The 20,106-nt window shown below is 40.8% G+C and overlaps 2 protein-coding genes across 5 annotated transcripts in view; one reads left to right on the top strand and one right to left on the bottom strand.

Annotated features, from left to right (window-relative positions):
* LRRC3B (leucine rich repeat containing 3B) overlaps nucleotides 1-20,106 on the top strand; it is a 300,630-nt gene that overhangs the window by 62,651 nt on the left and 217,873 nt on the right. Inside the window, exon 1 of one of the 4 annotated variants that reach the window (XM_073333446.1) lies at nucleotides 6,494-6,614. The exons of 1 other annotated variant lie outside the window; for it this stretch is intronic. The gene's annotated coding sequence lies outside the window, so the exon portion shown is untranslated. Of the gene's footprint in view, nucleotides 1-6,493; nucleotides 6,615-7,571; nucleotides 7,647-20,106 lie in introns of those variants that run through there. 2 more of the 4 variants (XM_073333448.1, XM_073333452.1) reach the window with 2 other exon arrangements.
* The window catches only part of LOC140906164 (uncharacterized), a 114,482-nt gene that overhangs the window by 1,938 nt on the left and 92,438 nt on the right, over nucleotides 1-20,106 (bottom strand). The window contains exons 4-5 of the mRNA XM_073329664.1: nucleotides 5,900-5,981; nucleotides 842-948 (exon numbers count right to left, since the gene is read on the bottom strand). Of these exons, the coding sequence (XP_073185765.1) occupies nucleotides 842-948; nucleotides 5,900-5,981 (189 nt within the window). The remainder of the gene's footprint in view (nucleotides 1-841; nucleotides 949-5,899; nucleotides 5,982-20,106) is intronic.

Genomic DNA, 20,106 nt, shown 5'->3' with positions numbered 1-20,106 from the left:
TAAAGAAATATCTTTACATTCCCACAGTCTGTATACATACACAGGCTCTGTTTTGTTTCCATTTGGGCAAAAACAGCCACTATTTCCTGACATAAGAATCAAACATTGCTCTTTTGATTTCAGTCACCCATATGCTTGTCCTTCTGCTGTCTTTTTTCCTTAACAGTGCCCATTTGTATTTAGTGTGTGAATCCAGAATGGACTAGGGTGGTTTTTTTTTGGGGGGGGGGGAGTTATTACTATTTATTTTATTGTCACTTTTCCCTTCTTATCCCTAATGAAGCTGCATGTACTTGCCAGACATACCCTTTTTTTTAATTATCTTTGTTTTACATCTGTCCATCTACTTTAAACTCCCTGACATTTATGAGCCCTTAAATGATCAAAGCCTTTCTGTGTCTGCTTTATTTTTCTTAGTTACCCAATCTTCCAATATTTTATCATTTGTACTTTATGTGGCTGTTTCCCTCCCCCCTCCCTTCCCCACCCACTCCCTTCCTGGTGCTTCCTGCAACTCTGCTTTACATTTTCTAGGCCAGCTTTCCACTCATTGCATGATTCCCACCCCTCAGACTTTGTCATTAACCTTGGATGTGGATCTTTGTCAAAAATACTTTCTGAAGTGAAAGCAACTTTGTCATGATAAAACAATTTGTAGATGTTTCCTGAAACATCTCATCTTTTAATCTTCGAGGTTGTAATGTTCCTGATCTGTAATGATTAGCTTTCTGGGAAAAAAACTGCAAACATTAGAGAAATGGGATTTGAATATGTGTGTGTGTGTGTGTCTAGATTGAGGACAGTGTTTGCACCACCAGAAGAAAGGCATTTTTCTTGTTACCCTGACCACTATCAGCAGAAGAGGAATGCTGCCATGTTTATTGTGCCATTCTTCAAAGAGCCACGTAATGAAAGTAGTAGTACTATGGGTATCTATATATCTCATCCCTAGTAAAATGAGGAAAACATCAACTTTTTTACCAAAAGACCATCGCTTGCCTGCACTTAGTGCAGGGAATCTGCAAAGGAATGTTTAGAGGCTGGGCTATCTCAGCTGTGAAAGGAATACTAGAATTCTGGTATAGAAGGGTATAGCTTGTGCAGGAAAGACAGGAAGGGGGGAAAAAGGGGAGAAGGTCTTGAATTATACATCAAGAATACATGTATTCATTCTGAGGTCCAGAAGAAGGTGAGAGGCAGACCAAATGAAAGTCCCTGGGGAAAACTGGTCCAATGTTATGGTAAACTCTACTGTAGACCTCCAAATGAGGAGGTGGATAAGGCATTTCTAAAACAAATATCAAAAACACAAGACCTGGTGGTAATGGGGGACTTTTCCCTGATATCTGTTGCAAAAGTAATATGACAAAACACAAAATGTCCAATGCGTTCTTGGAATGTGTTGGAGACAACTTCTTGTTTCAGAAGGTCAAGGAAGTAACCAAGTGGAAAGTCATTTTAGACTTAATTCTGACTAACAGAGAAGAACTGGTTGCAAATCTGAAGGTTGAAGGCAATTTGGGGGAAAAGGAGTGAGGGCAACAGAATGAGGACAATGGACTTCAAAAAAGCAGACTTTAACAAACTCCGACAACTGGCAGGTAAGTTACCAGTGGAATAAAATCTAAGGAAAAAAGGTCTTCAGGACATCTGGCAGTTTCTCAAAGAGACCATATTAAAGGTACAACAACAAACTGAAGGAAAGATGGGAAGAATAGTAAGATGTCAATATGGCTCAATCAGGAGCTTTTTAAGGACCTGAAAATCAAACCGATATCCTACTAAAAGTGGAAATATGGATAAACTACTAAGGATGAGTACAAAAGAATAGCACAAGCACATAGGGATAAAATCAGAAAAGCTAAGGCTAACAAAATGAGTTACACATAGCAAGGGACATAAAAGGCAATAAGAAGAGGTTCCATAACGACATTAGGAGCAAGAGAAAGATGAAGGAAGGTATAGGTCCACAAATTAGCTGGAAGGAGAACTAATAACAGATGACATCAAGAAGGTTGAGGTGCTTAATGCCTGTTTTGCTTCAGCCTTCACTAAAAAGGTAAATTGTTACCCAGATACTTAACACACTTAATATTATAAAGTAGGGGTAAGGAATACAAGTCAGAATAGGGGAAGAAACAGGTTAAAGAATATTTAGATAAATCAGATGTATTCAAGTTGACAAGACCTAATCAAATGCACCCTGAAGCAATCTTGGAACTGTTAGCAATTATCTTCGAGAACTCATGCAGAACAGCGAGATTCCAGAGGACATGAGAAGAGCAAACATAGTATCTACCTCTAAAAACGGAAACAAAAAGGACCCCGGGAATTATAGACCAGTCAGCCTAACTTTGATACCTGGAAAGATAATGGAACAAATTAGTGAACAATCAATTTGTGAGCCTACAAGATATTGGGGTAAGAAGTAATAGCTAACATGGATTTGTCAAGGATAAATCATGCCAACCCAACTTAATTTCCTTCTTTGACAGGATTCTTGTATTAATGGATAGTGGGAAGCAGTAGACCTGATTTATCTTGATATTCATATCATTTTTTTACACTGTTCCATGTGACATTTTCATAAGCAAACTAGGGAAATGTGGTCTAGATGAAATTACTAAAAGGTGGGTGCACAACTGGTTGAAAAACCATACTCAGAGTAGCTATCAATGGTTTATTAAACTAGGAGGATGTATTTAGTGGAGTTCTACAGGAGTCTGTCCTGAGTCTGGTACTAGTCAATATTATCATTAATTACTTGTTTAATGGAGGAGAGAGTATGGTTATTAAATTTGCATATGACCAAGCTTGGAGAGGTTGCAAGTACTTGGGAGGACAGGATTATTCAAAAGGACTTTTAGAAATTGGAGAAATGGTCTGAAATCAACAAGATGAAAGTCAATAAGGACAAGTGCAAAGTACTACACGTAGGAAGGAAAAATCAAATGCACAATTATAAAGTAGGGAACAACTGGTCAGGCAGTAGTGCTGTAGAAGAGGATCTGGGGATTGTAGTAGATCACAAATTGAACATGAACTGTCAATGTGATGCAATTGCAAAAAAGGCTATCATTCCGGGGGCGGGGATTAACAGGCATGTCGTATGTAAAACATGGGTGTCATAAAAAAAGATACTTGTCCCGCGCTGCTTGGCACTGGTGTGGCCTCAGCTGGAGGACTGAGACCAGTTTTTTGTGCCACGTTTTAACAAAGATGTGGACAAATTGAAGGGAGTTCAGAGGAGAGCAACAAAAAACAATAAAAGATTTTAAAAACCTGACCTATGAGGAAAGGTTTAAAAAACCTGGGTATGTTTAGTCTTGAGAAAAGAAGACTGGTGGGGGAACTAAGTCTTCAGATATGATAAGGGCTGTTATAAAGAGGATGGTGATCAGTTGTTCTCTATGTCGACTGAAGGTAGGACAAGAAGTAATGGGCTTAATCTGCATCAAGGGAGATCTAGATTAGATTTTAGGAAAAACTTTCTAATGATAGTTAATCCCTGGAACAGGTTACCAAAGGAGGTTGTGGAATCCCCAACATTTTTTAAAGGGTTTTTTTTTAAGAACAGGTTAGACAAACACCTGTCAGGGATGGTCTAGGTTTACTTGGTCCTGCCTCAATGCAGGGGGCTGGTTTAAATAACCTTTCAGGGTCCCTTCCTGCCCAATGTTTGATTCTATAATCCCCAAAATGGAGCAAGGTCTAATGCTGTGGGGTATGCTGAGGTGAGCCTAGCTAACTTTCCTCCTTTTATGTACCCCCACTGGGGAGGGGTTGGTTAGTTTGCCTGACTTAGTCTTTATAGAGCCAGAACACTGTGTATGTTTGTTAGTTACTTTTGCCTTGAGACCCTGGTTGAGTTTTATGTTTTATTTCATGTCCCCACATTTCCAGGTATGTCTAAGAAGGACAATCTTTTAGCTTTTAAAGTGCCCTGCTCAAAAAATAGGGGTGCCCCTGTGCGGCAATATATGCAGCCAGATCCAGAGTTCATAGAAACCTTTCTATTTCAAACTGCTTACGTTTTATGTTTGTGTATTATATTTTACTTGAACTTTCTAACTCTTATGAAGCACTATAACATTTAGCACATTTTGTCAATTTTACCTGTTTTCTAGTTCAAAGGATCCTGACTCTTATTTCTTTGGTCTCTCCAGGCAGTGAATTTCATGACGACAATTGCTTTTACCTTTATACTTGTATACCTTTTACCTTTGTCCCTTGTATAACACTTCCTGAGACTTGCTATAATTGACCAGAAATGTTTAAATATTATCCCTGATTCACTGACTTGTGCCAGAGTTAAACTTTATTTCTCTCTCTCAGGATATGTCTACACTGCAGCTGGGGACATGCTTCCCAGAACAGGTAGACAAATGGGTGCTAGCTCAGCCTGAGTTAGTGTGCTAAAGATAGGAGTGTGATATCCACCCGAGTATGTACCCAGGGGGTCAGGAGGGCTGGTACCTGGGGGGCTAGCCTAAGCTCTCATCCATGTCGTCATGGCCACACTGCTATATTTACTGTTCTAGCTCAAGCAAGCCTCATGCACGTGTCTACACGCTCATGCTCTCAGCTGAAGTGTAGACATACCCTTAATGTCTGGTCATGCAAGATGCTGAACACCTGTATTCCCATTCTGGTCAAGGGTGGTCAGCATCTCAAAGAAATGGGTCAGCTGTTAGCTAGATACTTAAGAAATATTTAATTGAATTGTACTTACAGGAATTTTGAAAATTACATTGACATTTTCCAAGTTAACTGAATAGGTAGATGTATTTCTTGTAGAAGATAAGAGAAGATGAGAGCTGTTGTCACCTCAGGATTAGATTACTATAATGTACTCTACTTAGGGTTAAACTTTAGGACCTAAAGCCAGTCCAGAATGTAACAGCTCATCTGATAAGTAGCCCTTTTCATGGGGAGCAAATAATACTGGAGCTGTGCTAGTTGAACTGACTGCCTGGGAGTTTCCAGGTGGAGTTGAAGGTGACTGTTTTGACTTGTAAAGCCTTAAATAGTTTGAATCCAGAGATCCTACTTTTCATCTCATTTCATACTACCGGAGTTGGGATCCCCTTTGAGCTCCCTGAAAAAAGAAAGGGAGCTGCCAGAAGGGCATTCTCCAGAATGTGACTTAATTCTATAGAATACTTATTGATACCTATGTATTACTTTGATTGCAGTTATATCAGGAATATACTTCCCACCTCGGTCTGAAAAAGCTCCTATTATTGACTTTGGACATGCTGCAAAGCTGTGCTGCAGATGTTTGGGGAGGGGACAGAATAAAGGGTAGGAGGAGTTATTAATTGTGGTGTCATGAAGTTCTGAGCTGGGAATTAATAATGATTATATGCATGGTCATTCGTAGATTTTAGAGGTAATTATTGATTATTGTGCATTAAATACTGGAAGAGGCACCTGGAATATGGGGTGGGCAGACCTAGTATGTATGTTTAAAAAAATTAAATAAAATAACAGATAAATAAGACTAAACTATAGATCAGTGTCCCAAATAGTCTATTTACATAAATGCCAAAGACTAATGTGAGACAAGGTAGCTAAGGTAATATCTTTTATTAGACCAACTTCTGTTGGTGAAAGAGGAAAACTTTTGAGCTTACACAGAGCTCTGGTAAAGGTACAAACTGCTGGTCAACACTGGAAACTTCCATTGGAATCTCTATGCCTTGGTCTATACCAGAGTTAGGTCGATGCAGAGCAGCTTAGATTGATCTAAGCGTAAGTGTCTAGACTAAAATTTTGTTCTTGCCGACGTAATTCACCCACTATGCTGACTTAATAACTCCACCTCCATAACAGGCATAGAATCAATGTTCATGTAGTTAGGCTGATGCAGTGTCAGTGTAGGTGTGGTGTTGCTTACCTTGACTGTTGCTGGCTTTTGCCGCGATGGCTGACATGGACAGTTCAATCGGTGCAAGCGTTCCTGGTGAGGACATGCACCACTGACACAAGGAGCAAAGTGTAGATACACACAAGTGACGTAATTACTGTGGCAGCTGTATACTAACATACATTTGGTTGACTTAATTTTGTAGTGTAGACATGCCCTACGTCTCTCAGGGGTGTGAAAAGTCCACACCCCTGAAAGATGTAGCGAGGCTGGTTATCCCTGGTGTACACAGTGCTAGGTCAACAGAAGAATTCTTCTGCTGACCTGGCTACTGCCTCTTGGGGAGATGGGTTATCTACGCCAAGAGGAGAACCTCTCCTGCTGGTACAGATAGTGTATATGCTGATGTGCTACCGCTGTGTAGCTGCCGTGCTGAAGCGGTGCCACTGTAGCAGTTTAACTGTAGACTTACCCTCAGCATGTCACAGCTAAATACAAGGTAGAGCAGATTGTTAGGCATAAGGCGTTAACTTACATCGCAAGAGACCATTCAAGGTGAAATGGGGAGTTAGCATCTCTGCAGATGTAGGACATAACTCAAAAGCTTGTCTCTTTCTCCTGCAGAATTTGGTCCAGTAAAAGATATTACCTCACCCACCTGGTCTTTCTAATATCCTGGGACCAACACAGCTACAACAACACTGCAAAGGAATAATGTCTCTATAATAGAAACCATAGCATTTACGTGAGTAGTCCTGTTAAAGTCATGAAATTTTTGTCCCTTTGCATATTTTACTTGTAATAATAGTAGATTATACCTTTTTTAGATTTAACTGTTTGATCCACTTGTCATCTTAATTACAGTATCACCACTAACATACACCTGTCTAGACATGTGTGTGGATCTATATTAGTGTGCATGGTTAAGAAGTGAAATGGTTAAAAACAGCATAGAGGTAAAGTTCATAATGACTCCATAACATACCACATTCCAAATCACCTTCCCATGTGATTAATTGCAGACCTATTTGATTAATAGCATTTATAATTCACCTTTGACTTCCACTCTGTCCATTAATCCATTTCTGTCAGGACCTCTACTAACATTCCAACCCCCTGATTCAAAAGCTCACAATTAAAAAAAAAATAGAAAAAGGAATTCTTTCTTCCCTTCCTTCCCTCAGCCTCTTCTCCTCCTCTGAAATTACACTGTTGTGAAGTACAGGATAGCAGTATTCGCTCTTGGATCCGAGGCAGGCTTAAGTTCTGATATCTTATGAGAACTAGAAATATGACCTTTGTATCACTGGAAGAAATCTTCATCTGTTTGATCTTAAGGCCATAGAAGTTTAAGGCAGGATAATAATAATCCAAGTAATAGAGAGGCAATTATTAAATTCCAGAAGGTCCTTACTGGGTTAGAAATTAACTGTAGCAGCTCAAGCCAAAGACCTCATGAAAAACTCTCTGCTCAGTGTGTTTCAGCTGTTGCAAAAAAGACAGCAAAATGTTCGGATGCATAAAGAATAGGATGACAAATACTGAAACTATTAGAATGCCGTTATCTAAATCAACAGAATACTGTGTGCAGTTCTGGACTTGGCCGTGGAAAGACTTGAGCAGAAATAGAGGTCATTCAGAGAAGGGCAACAATAACGATTAGAGGCATGAAAAACTTCCATCAGAAGAGAGAGCTTGAAAAGATTGGAACGGTTCAGAAGAGATGAAAAAGAGGAAACAATGCTGGTGGGATACAAATACTGAACAGTAGAAAAAGGTAGATTAAGTGTTTTCTCTTTTACCTTTTTGATACAGAATGAAGGGCATTATCCAAAGAAACTGAAAGGCTGAAAACTTAAAAATGATCAAAAGAATTTTTTTTGGTTAAAACCTCCAAAGATGAGGAGAAAAATAACCTCTTATGCTTCAGGTCCCATTCAGGAAAGCATCCCCTATTCAGGACAAGAGTTAAGCATGTGCTTAAGTGCTGCCTTGAAAAGTGATAGATTTAAGTGCATGCTTAAAAGTTTTCCTGTATGCTTCAGAACGTAAACCAGCCTATAAATGATAGGGGCTTGGGAATAAACTTCCCCCCATGAGCAGGCTATCGCCTAGTTGCCCACTTTGTGGTTTCTTGCACCTTTATCTGGATTAGCTGTTGCTGGTCATAGGCACAGACAGGATCCTGGACTAGATCTAAAATGGACCACTGGTCTAATCTGGCATGGCAATTCTATGTTTGTTTGGTAAATCCACTGGAAGAATATTGGTGTTCTTTCTTGAGTCAACAAGAGTTTTGATTTCTTTTTCTTATATGTCAGTGGAATAATGTGGGTCCATCCACAGTGATATGATGCCTAATTGTAGACAAAAAGGAGGCTTTATTCTAAATGGATTGAATTTTTATTTGATTTTTTTTAAATGTAGACTTTGTTGAATTAATAGTATCACCATGTGTTCAGCCTAATCACCTTTCTAATGCCAGAGTGTCTATTATCTGATTTTTTTATGAGCACATTAAAAAATGAAGGTATTAGGTTTTAATAAGTCTGTGTGGTTTCCCGAAGGAGGAAAGGCAAGGGAGAGTGAGGGATTAGAAGCCTGATTATTTCATAATGAGGAACTTTTCTTCTAAAATCAAATCAGGGTAATTATAAAGTGACATATTCGCATATCAGTGCAATGACTTCACCAAGGCTGTCATAGTGCCAGAGTTCATAAATATGTGGAATTACCATAAATTGTGACATTATAATGAGTTTAACGGGCTAAAATATTCATGTTGTAGAGTATCTGCATCTTGTGCTCTGAAGTAGTAAGCGAACTCTCTTCCTGACACATTTCATTGAGTACAAAGGGATACATTCACCTCTGACATAAGCAAGATCAACTTCACTGGAGTAAGTGGGTACAACTCCATTCAAGACAATGAAGTGTTTAGCCAAAGATGTTTGTAAAAGGACTATTTCCTTGCTATTAATTTGACTACAAGCACACCCTGATGAATGTCCAATAAGCTTTCTCTTCCTTCTCAGTCTCCACTGCCCACTAGTGTCTCTCTGTCTGTTCCCTAAATTCTGTTATTTTTTCTGAGGATGTACAGACCAACCACTGTGTACGATTGGACCACAAATACCAAATTTATTTTATGTTGATACACCACCTAGCACAATGGGGTTCTGGACCATGACTGGAGATCCTAGGAGTTACAATAATACAAGTAAAGAACAACAACAATAATAATAATGCCCACCCATAGTACAGGTAGGCACCTTGCTTAGAGACTGCATTCTGAAAAGCCATGTGTGATGAACCGTCCTCTGCTGTATTGTGCTGCAAATGGAGGGGCAATAAGCTTCTTCAACAAGCAATTTTATTGTAATCTTGCATTTTGTGCATTTTGTTGTAATCTTTACCTGACTTCCCACATACTGGTGATCATATCTCTGTCTCCAGAGTGCTCTCTTAGGGCCTGATTCAACAATCACTGAAGTAAATAGATTCCCATTGACTTCAGTGGGAGCTGGATCAGGGCTCTGATAGGCAAGCAAAATATGAAAGGTCAGAAACATGGTCTATAAAAATCTCTAGACATGAGGGAGTTAAAGGGAAATGATTATTAACCCTGCTGTCTAGATGAACAGCCCTTTTCTCTCAATAAAAACAAGTTTAAATGGACGGGGCTGTGTGTAACCTCTTGCTGAGTGTACTATAACTACAGCATTTGCTTACACCAATGTTAAATGGATTATTTAAAAACACTTTGAATATTAAAAAAAAAGACTAAGTCCAATGCTATGCTATTCTGTTCTGTGGGCCTTTAGTCCAAACTTTTCACATGGGTATTTCATTGCTATTGCTAAGCTACTCGTTCCTTTGACACCCAAAACATTTTCAGATCCATTGTATCTTATTCAAAACATCTTTATCACCCAAAAAGAGCAGTGCTGGGACTTAGCAGGGTTTTCACCAGACAAATCAGAAAAGTATAAAACCGGTTCATACTGAAATTTTGACAAAAGTGTTGTATACACCATTATTGCAGGAACGTAAAAGAACTTGCCTGGGGAAGGAAGGAAATCATTATAATGATTCATCACGTGCGCACATGAAGGCAGAACAGTAACAAGAGGCCAAGGCTTTGTTGGTAAAATGGTCTTTGAAAGTATTGGACCCTGAACTGATTTTTAATAATATCTGTGCAAAGCAGGCTGCAGACGACCACCACACAGCTGATCCTCAGGCACTCTGGTAGGAAACAATAAACAAGTAAGATAGTATGATTCCCCACTATCATTCCGACACTAAATCTTAAATCCTCACATCGTTTCAGTCTTCATGGCTGTTAGCTCCTGCCTCCAGCTCATCTTCCCAAACAGAAGAGTGATGCAGGAGGTGGTGAATTATCCAAAAACATTTTTAAGGCAAAAGGGATGATCAGTTCTTTAAATGTTCAAAGCACAGCTGCTTCTCCTTATTGGTCACAGTGCTGTTAGCAGTACAATGAATACTTTGCAACGTGAGCCAGATTGTGCCCCATCCTGTGCAATCCACCCAATTGTAGCCCCTCACTGTGCTGACTCAGGTATCTGTACAGGGTGAGAAAGCAGCCTTCTCAGAGCTGCTACTTGTCTTCCCATACAGCTGGGCTGGGAGTAGAGCCAGAGCTGCTCTGACTGTGCCAGGGGACAAACGATGTGTTAGGCTGGGGCTGGTTTAGGACACCAGCACATAGTTTTGACGCAGACATCAGAATCTATTTCCTGGGCTGCTCCAGGACAGCTTAACTATGAGCTGCTCCATTATATGGGTTTGGTGGCAAAGCCACAACTTAGCCCATAATAAGGTGCCTTTCAGTGTGAGTAAAGCTGGTACTCTCTGACCTTTAAGAGAGGATGAATAGAGACGGACAATGTGAATCCACGTTATGTGTTCTAGTTTTCAAACTAAGGCCCGGATTGTAAATCCCTTACTTGCATTGGTAAACGGTTCTTCACATGACTAGTCCCAGTGGAGCCAGTGGGAATTGAAACTACATGTGTGAGTAACGGCTCAGCTTTGTGAGTAAGGCATTCACAATCCAGTCCTAAATCTTGGTCACAGGAGCTGCTTTCCCAGTGCTGACAGTATTGACTAAACCTGACTCGTGATCCCCAAAATGGGGAAAATTTGTGAAGATTATTTCCATTTATTGACCATCTCAGAATTTTCAGACCTAGCTCAGCTTATGCTACTGTGTAGCATGAAAGAGTTTTCCCTGATAATGTACTCAACAGATCTATTCACAACATCATTACTCACTAACTTCCAGACTAGTGGCACTGAAGCTTAGGCTGTAATGCAATTCAGAGGCTGCTTAAATAGTTCTCCTCAAAGAGACACTTTATTCACAACTTTTCTTATTAATCCATTATTGTATAAAATATGCCAATAAATTATGTAGCAAATTTGAGGCAAAAAAGTGTCTTATTAAGAAAAAGGGCTCCAGGGCATTTTGTTGTAAAAACTCCTCCAGATTTTAGAACAAATTCTGCCCCTTAGTTTTATTTGCTCTCTCTAGGTATGTTTCAAGCTAGAGGAAGGGTAAAAAGGTCCAAAGGTGCCTCTTCCAAATGATCTTACTTTTTTTATGTCCAGCCCATCTCCCCTAAAGACTGAGCTGACAGCGGCATCAGGATCGCAGAAGATCATTGACTATCTGGCAAGAAATCCGCCAGCCCAGCATGGACTAGCCTCTGGCTTCTAGATACAATTGCTCCAGTGATGTCTGGGGACATGGGGAGACAGCTCATTGTCCTCACTGCCCTATTCTGAGCCAATGTTGTATGGCTGTTTTCCTTCTGGGGATGGTGCTTTGAGGTTTGTGGTTGGTTTACAATGGTAATTTTATACCTATCAACCAACCTGAGTGATTTTCCTTAAGGTACCTGAAATACAATGTCTACCAGGAGCCTTCACCTTAGCTGCAGTCAAGGCTGGTGTGGTCTCCAGATATGTCAAGTTTCAAATCCTGTGCACCACTCATGTCCCCACTTGTCATATTATGCCATGCTGATTAAGGATTAATCTATAATTCTGTACACACAAATGCCAAAACAAAATATTGCAGGCAGCAGCATTATGGTGGGATTGTTAGTCACAACTAATGCTGGTAGTGACAGCACTGGAAAGAGTGATTCAAAAAGGAACCCACATTGCTGTGATACAGAGTGGGAGATTGTAACAAATGACTTGGGGAACATCTCCACAAAATTATGTGAACCTCCCTGTACCTCCGACAGCTCTGTGTGATGAAGCTCCGGCCTCATAGTAGGGAAGATGTCTGAGCTTTTTAGCTACTCCCACTGAATGCTCCATGTTCAGCTGTTATCCACATATCTGATGGTGTGGAACTGCTACAGCACTTCTCCCTTACTCTACAATGTTAATAGTTCTCTGTGCCACCCTTTTGTGACAAGTGACCAGCACAGCAAGTTGAGGCATGAGTTGTCTTAATATAAATCTAGACTGGGACTTTCACATAAAACACATCCTGGGCTGGTGCTTCCAGCTTATAAGATCATGGGAGGAATGCCTCCCTGTGGAGGTTCAGAGTCCAGCTCAAGGATGGTCAGGAGAAGAGGTCACTTGCCCTCTTCCAGTCCAGTGCTGAGGGCTGCTTCAGACTGATTTGGCCCCTGGTGCAAGTGAAAAGAGCTCTGGGGGCTACCTTAACTTGCAGCCAGGCTGGCACAGTCTCTATAGGCATTCATTGTATAGGATGCCCTGCTCATGCCTCCTCCCACCCCTGCATACCCCCTTCCAGCTACCTCAAAGTCAATATACTGCCTGTGTGGGGGCACCTGTGTGTGGGATGGGGAGAGGGTTTAGAGGTGACAGAACTGGCTTCGTACCTGTAGGAGAGGGCCCCTTGTCTTTAGGGTTGCTTTGCAGGCTCTTTATATTGGCAGCAACACTGAACCTGGCCCAGTGTGTGCAAAGCAGCAGATAGTATGCAAACCCTCCTGAAAGTTATGATTTTGCACAGTAAATATTTTCGTACTCAGACTTGTGTTTTTTCAGTACTGGGGTCCAAATGGATCTGGATTTGATATGGTCTAAGCAGATTTATCTGGATGAGAGTGAATTACACCCCTATAGTAAGGAATAAATGCATGTAACTAAATGACCTTTGATTGCTACAGGCCTGTCCTTTGCATTCATTACCCTAGTATTTGATCCTTGCTGACAGTTGTCTAGCTTCTTAGACATTGTACATTTTGTGTCAGGTTTGCTCTTCTTTATATATAGGTTTATCTGCTAATATGTGCATCTGCTAATACGCTCATCCATTATTTCAGGAGTCTGCTTAATCAATTTATGGGCTTCAGTGTGCCTTTGTATTACTCAGCTGATCAGGAGAGCTAGAGTAAATAAGTTTCCCTTGCTTAGTGTTGTAGCAACCAGGCAAGGTACTAACAAACTTCAACAGGACTTTAAAAATAAAGTGGAAACCTCTTTACCAAGCTGCTGCTGCACCCTCAGTAGCTCTCACTCCGCCTCCTCAATTTCCCCCCTCCTTCCTGTTTCCTGTCCTTTCAGACTCCCAACAGCCAGTGCTCCCAGTTCTAATAATTACAAGCGGCATCTAAACACTATATTACCTCCTCTCTTAAGAAACTCTCCCAATTAAAATAAACATTGTTGTTCCAACCACAGGAACAAATATGAAACAAGACACTATACTGTTGGCAAAATATTACACTGGAAGCACTGTAGATACTACATAACATAGTCTCTAGTCCAGACAGGTGGTCGTCTGGGTCTGGCAGGACGTCTCTCAAGCCCCGGTACCGGTGCAATGTCTTGTTGTGTTGATACTACGGTGAAGTCATCCAATGCAGACTGGGTGTTGCCATAATCTCCTCTTGGTGCTTAGGCAGGTGGAAGATAAGAAGCATTCCATACCCGCCCATCAGAAAGTCAATAGGTGTAAGGTCCCTTCTTCTCTATGATTTTAAGAGGAGCTGTGAATTTATGGTCCCCTTTGTGTAAAATTCCAGGTTTTCGTATTCTAACGAAGGAACCACACTCAAACTTTGGTTCTTTAGCACCCCGCCGCTTGTCTGTGAAAGCCTTAGACTTTACCTGGTTCTGTTCAGCTGTTTTTCTCACATCATCCTCGTTTGGGGCATCAGGTCATGCCTTTAACAATCCAGCAATGTTCAGTTTAGTATTAATCTGTTTCCCATGCAGTAACTCTGCGGGTGACCTTGCATTATGGCATGTCATGTAGTGCGGTATGCCTGCGAGAAATCAGTAGTGAAGTTTCTCCACAATCGCCCTTCCAGTTTAGCTGTTTGCAAATTCTCTTTCAAACTTCTGTTAAACCATTCTATTTCCCCATTGGCTTGAGGGTAATATAGGGATGACCTTCTGTGTAAAATGTTCCTCTGTGTTAGAGTTTCAAACTCCAGGGAAGTAAATTGACTACATTATCTGAAACCAGTTCTTTGGGGTTACCTTCCCTGTTAAAAATTTAAGAGAGGAACTAAATTACTGTAGCAGAAGAGATTTGCGATGTAAATGCTACCTCAGGCCATTTACTGAAATAGTGTATTAAAATAATGGCATAATGGCAGTCACTTGGAACAGTATCAAAGGGTTCTACAAAGTAAATTGCCACTTTTTCCCATGCAGCTTCAGGAAGATGAACAGGCTGTAATGGAGGGGTACATGTCACTGCTGTCTTATCTTGCATTTGGCAAGATTTTACTCCAGCTTGTGAAATTTTATGCCCCAGAAAGGAGAGTTCAGTTTGTCTAAATTTGCATTTGGACCTATTGAGCTTGAGGCCTGCTTTGCTGAGGCAGTTTAGTACAGACTGCAGGTTACTGTCATGCTCCTCAGAACTATTTCCAAATACGATAATATCATCCAGATAGCACTGAACTCCATGTTGATTCTTCAAAGTCAATGACATCATTTTTTGGAAGGCACTTGGGGCAGATACGAGACCATATGGAACACATTTAAAATGAAATAATCCCCCACGTGTAATAAATGCTGTGAGGTCTCTGCTATCTTCATGCAACATAACCTGGTGGTATGCGCTCTGCAAATCAAGAGTAGAAAACATCTTTCTCCATATGTGAGGAAGAGGATGGCTGTCAATCACAATAGCTTTATTTGGCTCCCTTAAGTCCACACAAAGGTGAATGCCTCCACCCTTCTTCTGCGTCACTACTATAGGTGAAACCCATTCTGAGGAGTTGATCTCTTCAATAATGTCCTTTTGAACAAAGTTTCTCAGTTCCTCTGGAACAGCTTCCCTGACTGAAAATGGAAAGCGCTGTAATTTCTGTCGTACAGGCATCACATTATTCCGCATTTTAACTTTATGCAGAAACCCATAAGCACAGTTGAGTTTCTCCTCAACCTGGTGTTGGGTCGCAGCTGGAACTGGTGTGTGTACTGCAAGAATGCTTTGCTGAGGAAGATCAATTTGTCCATCAACTACCCTGAGATTTAAAGCAGCCAATAAATCTCTGCCAAGGATAGGAGTGCCTCTGTGGACAATGTAGAACTCTGCAGTTACACAGCAATCACCAAAAGTAATTATGGCTAGCAGGCAGCCATGTACTGGAATATGGTTTTTCAGATAGCACACCAAGTGAAGCTTGGGTTTAGTAAGAGGCACATCTTTAATGTAATGCAAATAGATGGAATCAGGTAGTATAGATACTGCTGAGCCAGTGTCCAACATTAGCTGAATAGAGTGTGATTTGCCTGAGGGTATGGTGGGAATGTTTACATTGCACTTTATTCTGGAATATGTGCAGTTGTGATTTTGTCCACGCTCAGCACAGTAACATCTGGTATTGTAACTGCATGCACCTGTTGATTAAACTGGATGCTGTGACATACTTTAGCAAAATGCCCAATCTTTTTGCAATGATTGCACTGAGCTACTTTTGCCAGACATCCTGTGTAGCTTGCAAGGTGTTGTGAGGATCCACAGTGAAAGCATGCTTTTACTGTATTTTGAATTTTGCTGATTTGGTGGTTTTTCATTAGTTTTCCTCTTGTAATTGTTTGTCTGCAGCGATAGTGAACTTTTCTGCAAAGGAGTCACAGCCTGGACTGTGCCTCCTGTATCCATGTTCATTATTTTGGCTTCAGCTGTAGCTGACTCAATCTGGGTAGCAATGATTTTTGGTTTTTCTAGTGTAAGTTGTGGTTCTAGAAGTAAGTGTTCTCTTACACAAAGCATGGTTGTTTTCTCAATGAGCTGGTCTCTAATCATCTCATCTGCCATATTCCCAAAGTCACAAGTTACAATCAGACTCCTGCTCACGCTGGTGAAATCTGTAGTGCTTAGCTACTACACACACTTTTTGCACAAAAAAATTCTTTAATGCAGTGAGTGCAATCTCATATTTATCGTCTGCAAGGGGAAAAGTGTAAAATATACGCTGCCCTTCCGCTCCAAGGAGGTGGATTATCAAAGCACACTTTCTTTCTTCAGAAATCTCTGTAGCACTGATTGCAAGCAGATAAGTCTCAAACATATGGATCCAGGTAGTAAAAGCAATTGGAGGCTCACCTGGGCTTTGCAGAAAGGGTGCAGGTGGGTTCAGATGCAGAAGATCCCATCCTCATCGCCAAAATGTTGTAGCAACCAGGCAAGGTACTAACAAACTTCAACAGGACTTTATTTTCAAAGTGGAAATCTCTTTACCAAGCTGCTGCTGCACCCTCTGTTGCTCTCACTCCTCCTTCTCAACTTCCCATCCTCCTTCCTGTTTCCTGTCCTTTCAGACTCCCAACAGCCAGTGCTCCCAGTTCTAATAATTACAGGCAGCATCTAAACACCACACTTAGCTTACTCGGGTTCTGGTCTGATGCAACAAGGTGCAGCCTCTGCTCTCTGGGTACCGTTCACATCTGTGACAGGGTGGAGAAAGGTGTGGAAGGAGCAGAGCTCTGGCTGTACTTCCCTATCATCCACTTGCAGGCCAGAGTGTGAGGGGAGGGGAAAGTAAATTTACACCCTATCAAGGGCTGTTATAATTTATTTCCTCCCCAGTTTCCCTCAGAGGCAAAGGGGAGCAGTGGAGTCAAAATTCCTTCCTAGTTGCTCCACCCCAAGAAAAACTGTATGTGCCACTATCTATGCAGGGCTGAGCTTAAAGACTCTATTTGTTGCATGTCATTGTTCAGTAGAGGGTCAGCTCCCACCACATTTTGAAAATAAAAGGAAAACTATGCAAAGAATAAATATGGGACTTAGTTGCCTTAATTCTTTCATTTGCCTTTTCAGTAGGTTGTGGCTATATAATGGTGCACACAAAATTAGAGGCTAAAGGAAGAATCAGTCAGGGGCATGAACAAACTGCTGCTGAAGCCTGTCTGTTAATATAACATTGGTGGACTTTGTTCCCATGTGTGTGCCTAGATTTACTTCTCACCTAGATTTACGTCCATACCCTTAATGAGTTAAAAAAACAAAACCCAGGAAGTAGTTGTTATGAAGGAGTCGGTACAATAATACTGAATAGAACTGCTTGAATAACAAGACCATGAAGTAATTGGAGTAAATGAGCAGAAACAATTAACTTGCTCTACATCAAAATACACATCAAAATACAGAGTAAAGGGAATGCACGATTTTCATCTTTGATTGCTTGAAAGAACTTATAGGACCTGATATTCAGATTGGTTTTCCCAGATCTCTCAAAAGCAAATGGATGTTCTACTGTTTTCAAATTTTAGTACATGATGACTGGAATTTAAAGTGCTTTTTCAGGTCTTTTGCTTCAAGGACCCTGAGCAAATTCCAATTTTGCTGAGCAAATTCCAATCTTTGCCGTACATTGGTATAATATATTCCTTTCCCCCATACCTAAGCCTGTGTAATCCAAGGAGAAACTGACACATATCTGAACCAGTGCCCAGATGCTCTGAACACAATACAAAAGGGGTACTTCCAAAAAGGCTGCTACAGGAGGCAACAAATGTAGTTGCCAAAAGAATGTGAGTGGTGAAACCCCACCAACCCTATGAGTATTTGGTATCTATGGGAAAAGTGAATCATATAAACATATATATACTGAATAGAATGGTTCTAATCGAGAGCTAACATAAATTATGATGGGAGCATAAGTTAGTTAGTCATTAAACCCCAGATAGGTGTGCATAGGGAAGTGAATGTTATCAGGGTGGTGAGTGTAGTAACCCTTCCCCAGACACGAACGCCTGCTGCAGCTGTGATGCAGCAGTGTAGAATGCTGTCCTGGGGAGTTGGGGGGGAGAGCCAATGAGAGGGCAGCTCGAGCTGGGGAGGGGGCTCAGAATCCACTCAAAGGGGGAAGCTGGAAAAAGCTATTAGGGAAGGAGAGGGATCTAGATGCTGATCTAGCAGATGAACAGGAGCTGGCATAGGAGGTGAGGGGATAAAATAAAAGAACAGGAGAATAAAAGTAGGGGACTGGAAAGTGAGGAGGAGGAAAGAAGGAAAATAGGAAAGTTTCCAGGTCAGGAGAAACAGGAAAAAAAAAAGACATGGGTAGGTGAACAGACACTATTAGTGAAGGGAAGTAGCAGGAAATGAAATCTACAGTTGTACCAGGGGAGGGAGTATCAAGCAAAAACCAGAAAGAAAATATAACTGGTGGAAAAGAGAATTGATCAAAATCTGTGTTAGATGAAAACAGATCCTGAAAATAGTAAACGAGAAGCCCACCCCAAAAGGACCAGTTCAAAGGTGCCTAGTGGACAAAGGAGGGCCCACCAGGTGGAAAAACCCTGCTTGTGGGTAAACTTGGTGAAAAGAGGAACAGCCACAGGAACATCAAATCTAAGGAGCACTTCAAGCCCAAGAGAAGCAAAGAACACGACAGCACAAGTGGACCTGGACTTTCAGCCAAGGAGAGGAAAAGATGATTCTCCTCTGAAGTGACACAGTATACTGTTGAGTCATCTTTTTTGTTCTTGCTAGTAACGATGCATTTGGTACTAACTGCCCAGGGTGAGGAAGAGTAGCATGCACAGGCTCGCGATGGTTAATGAGGTGGAAAGCTCTAGTTTATTATTGTAAGTGGTAAATCTTTGGTAATGTTCTATATTTATGCTCTGGGAACAATTTGGGGTTTTCCCTCATAAAGTCCTAAACATTTAAAATTATCCCTTTTTTTCCATCTTCTTCTTCTTCTTGCTTTGCCTCTGCCTTTCTTCAGCATTAATGTAACCTAGCCTGACCGGTGGTTTTTTAATTTCTCCTGAAAGCACATACAAAAATGACACTTTTTTAGAGAATGTGAAGGCTGAGGGAAAGATCACAGCCTATTGCTGTTGAGGTGAAGCAAATTTTAGGTTTGAATGTCAAATTAAGTGGTACCAAGTATCAGAGTGGTAGCCGTGTTAGTCTGTATCCACAAAAACAACGAGGAGTTCGGTGGCACCTTAAAGACTAACAGATTTATTTGGGCATAAGCTTTCGTGGGTAAAAAACCAACTTCGGATCCATGGAGTCTCCATGCATCAAATGAAGTGGGTTTGAGTCAGGTGAAAGCTGTTGCTGGGAGAGGAAACACCAAGTTCCAGTGATTGGTTGGTTGTTTAAATCCACACAAGCTTCCTCAGATCCATGGCTGAGACAGTGTTAATGGAAAGATTGATTTTTCTGCTATAGAGCAGCATAGTATACACAGACCAAGCCCATTACCATTACACGTTAATTAGCTCATAAATTTGTAATGCCACACTGAGATTTAATACACTACTCCTCTGGTATCATACACTGTTCCTGCTCACGCTTCATGTTGATTATGAGGGTAAGGTGTAACAGTGCTACAGTACTGATAGTATTTTCCCAACTTGAAATTCCAAGTAGGTTATAAATACGGGAGACACTTGCGGAGCAATGACAAAAGTCTGTTTTACTCAGACAGATACTCAATCACTTTAAAACTCTCAATTTTGAGTCGTCTTTCTTTGCATCCACACTTGAATAATAACAAAATATTCAGCAGCTCCTCTTTACATAATTCCACTTCAGTACTAAGTAAATTTCTCTTGGAAACCAAATTTGTGCCAAAGCCGAACCATTTAAGTAATCAAATTTAAGTTTAGAGTAGGTATGAACTAATCCAGAGAAATATCCTCCAGTAGTCTATTATTTAAACAAATTGTGACTAGCACTAAAGAAGTGTTTATTAAGAAACATGGGTTGGAATTTTTATACTCACAGATCAGTA

This window comes from Lepidochelys kempii, chromosome 2 (assembly GCF_965140265.1).
Source record: "Lepidochelys kempii isolate rLepKem1 chromosome 2, rLepKem1.hap2, whole genome shotgun sequence".
Classification (NCBI taxonomy): domain Eukaryota; kingdom Metazoa; phylum Chordata; order Testudines; family Cheloniidae; genus Lepidochelys; species Lepidochelys kempii.
Note: the sequence above shows the minus strand (reverse complement) of the source record. Positions and strands in the feature narration are given on the sequence as shown.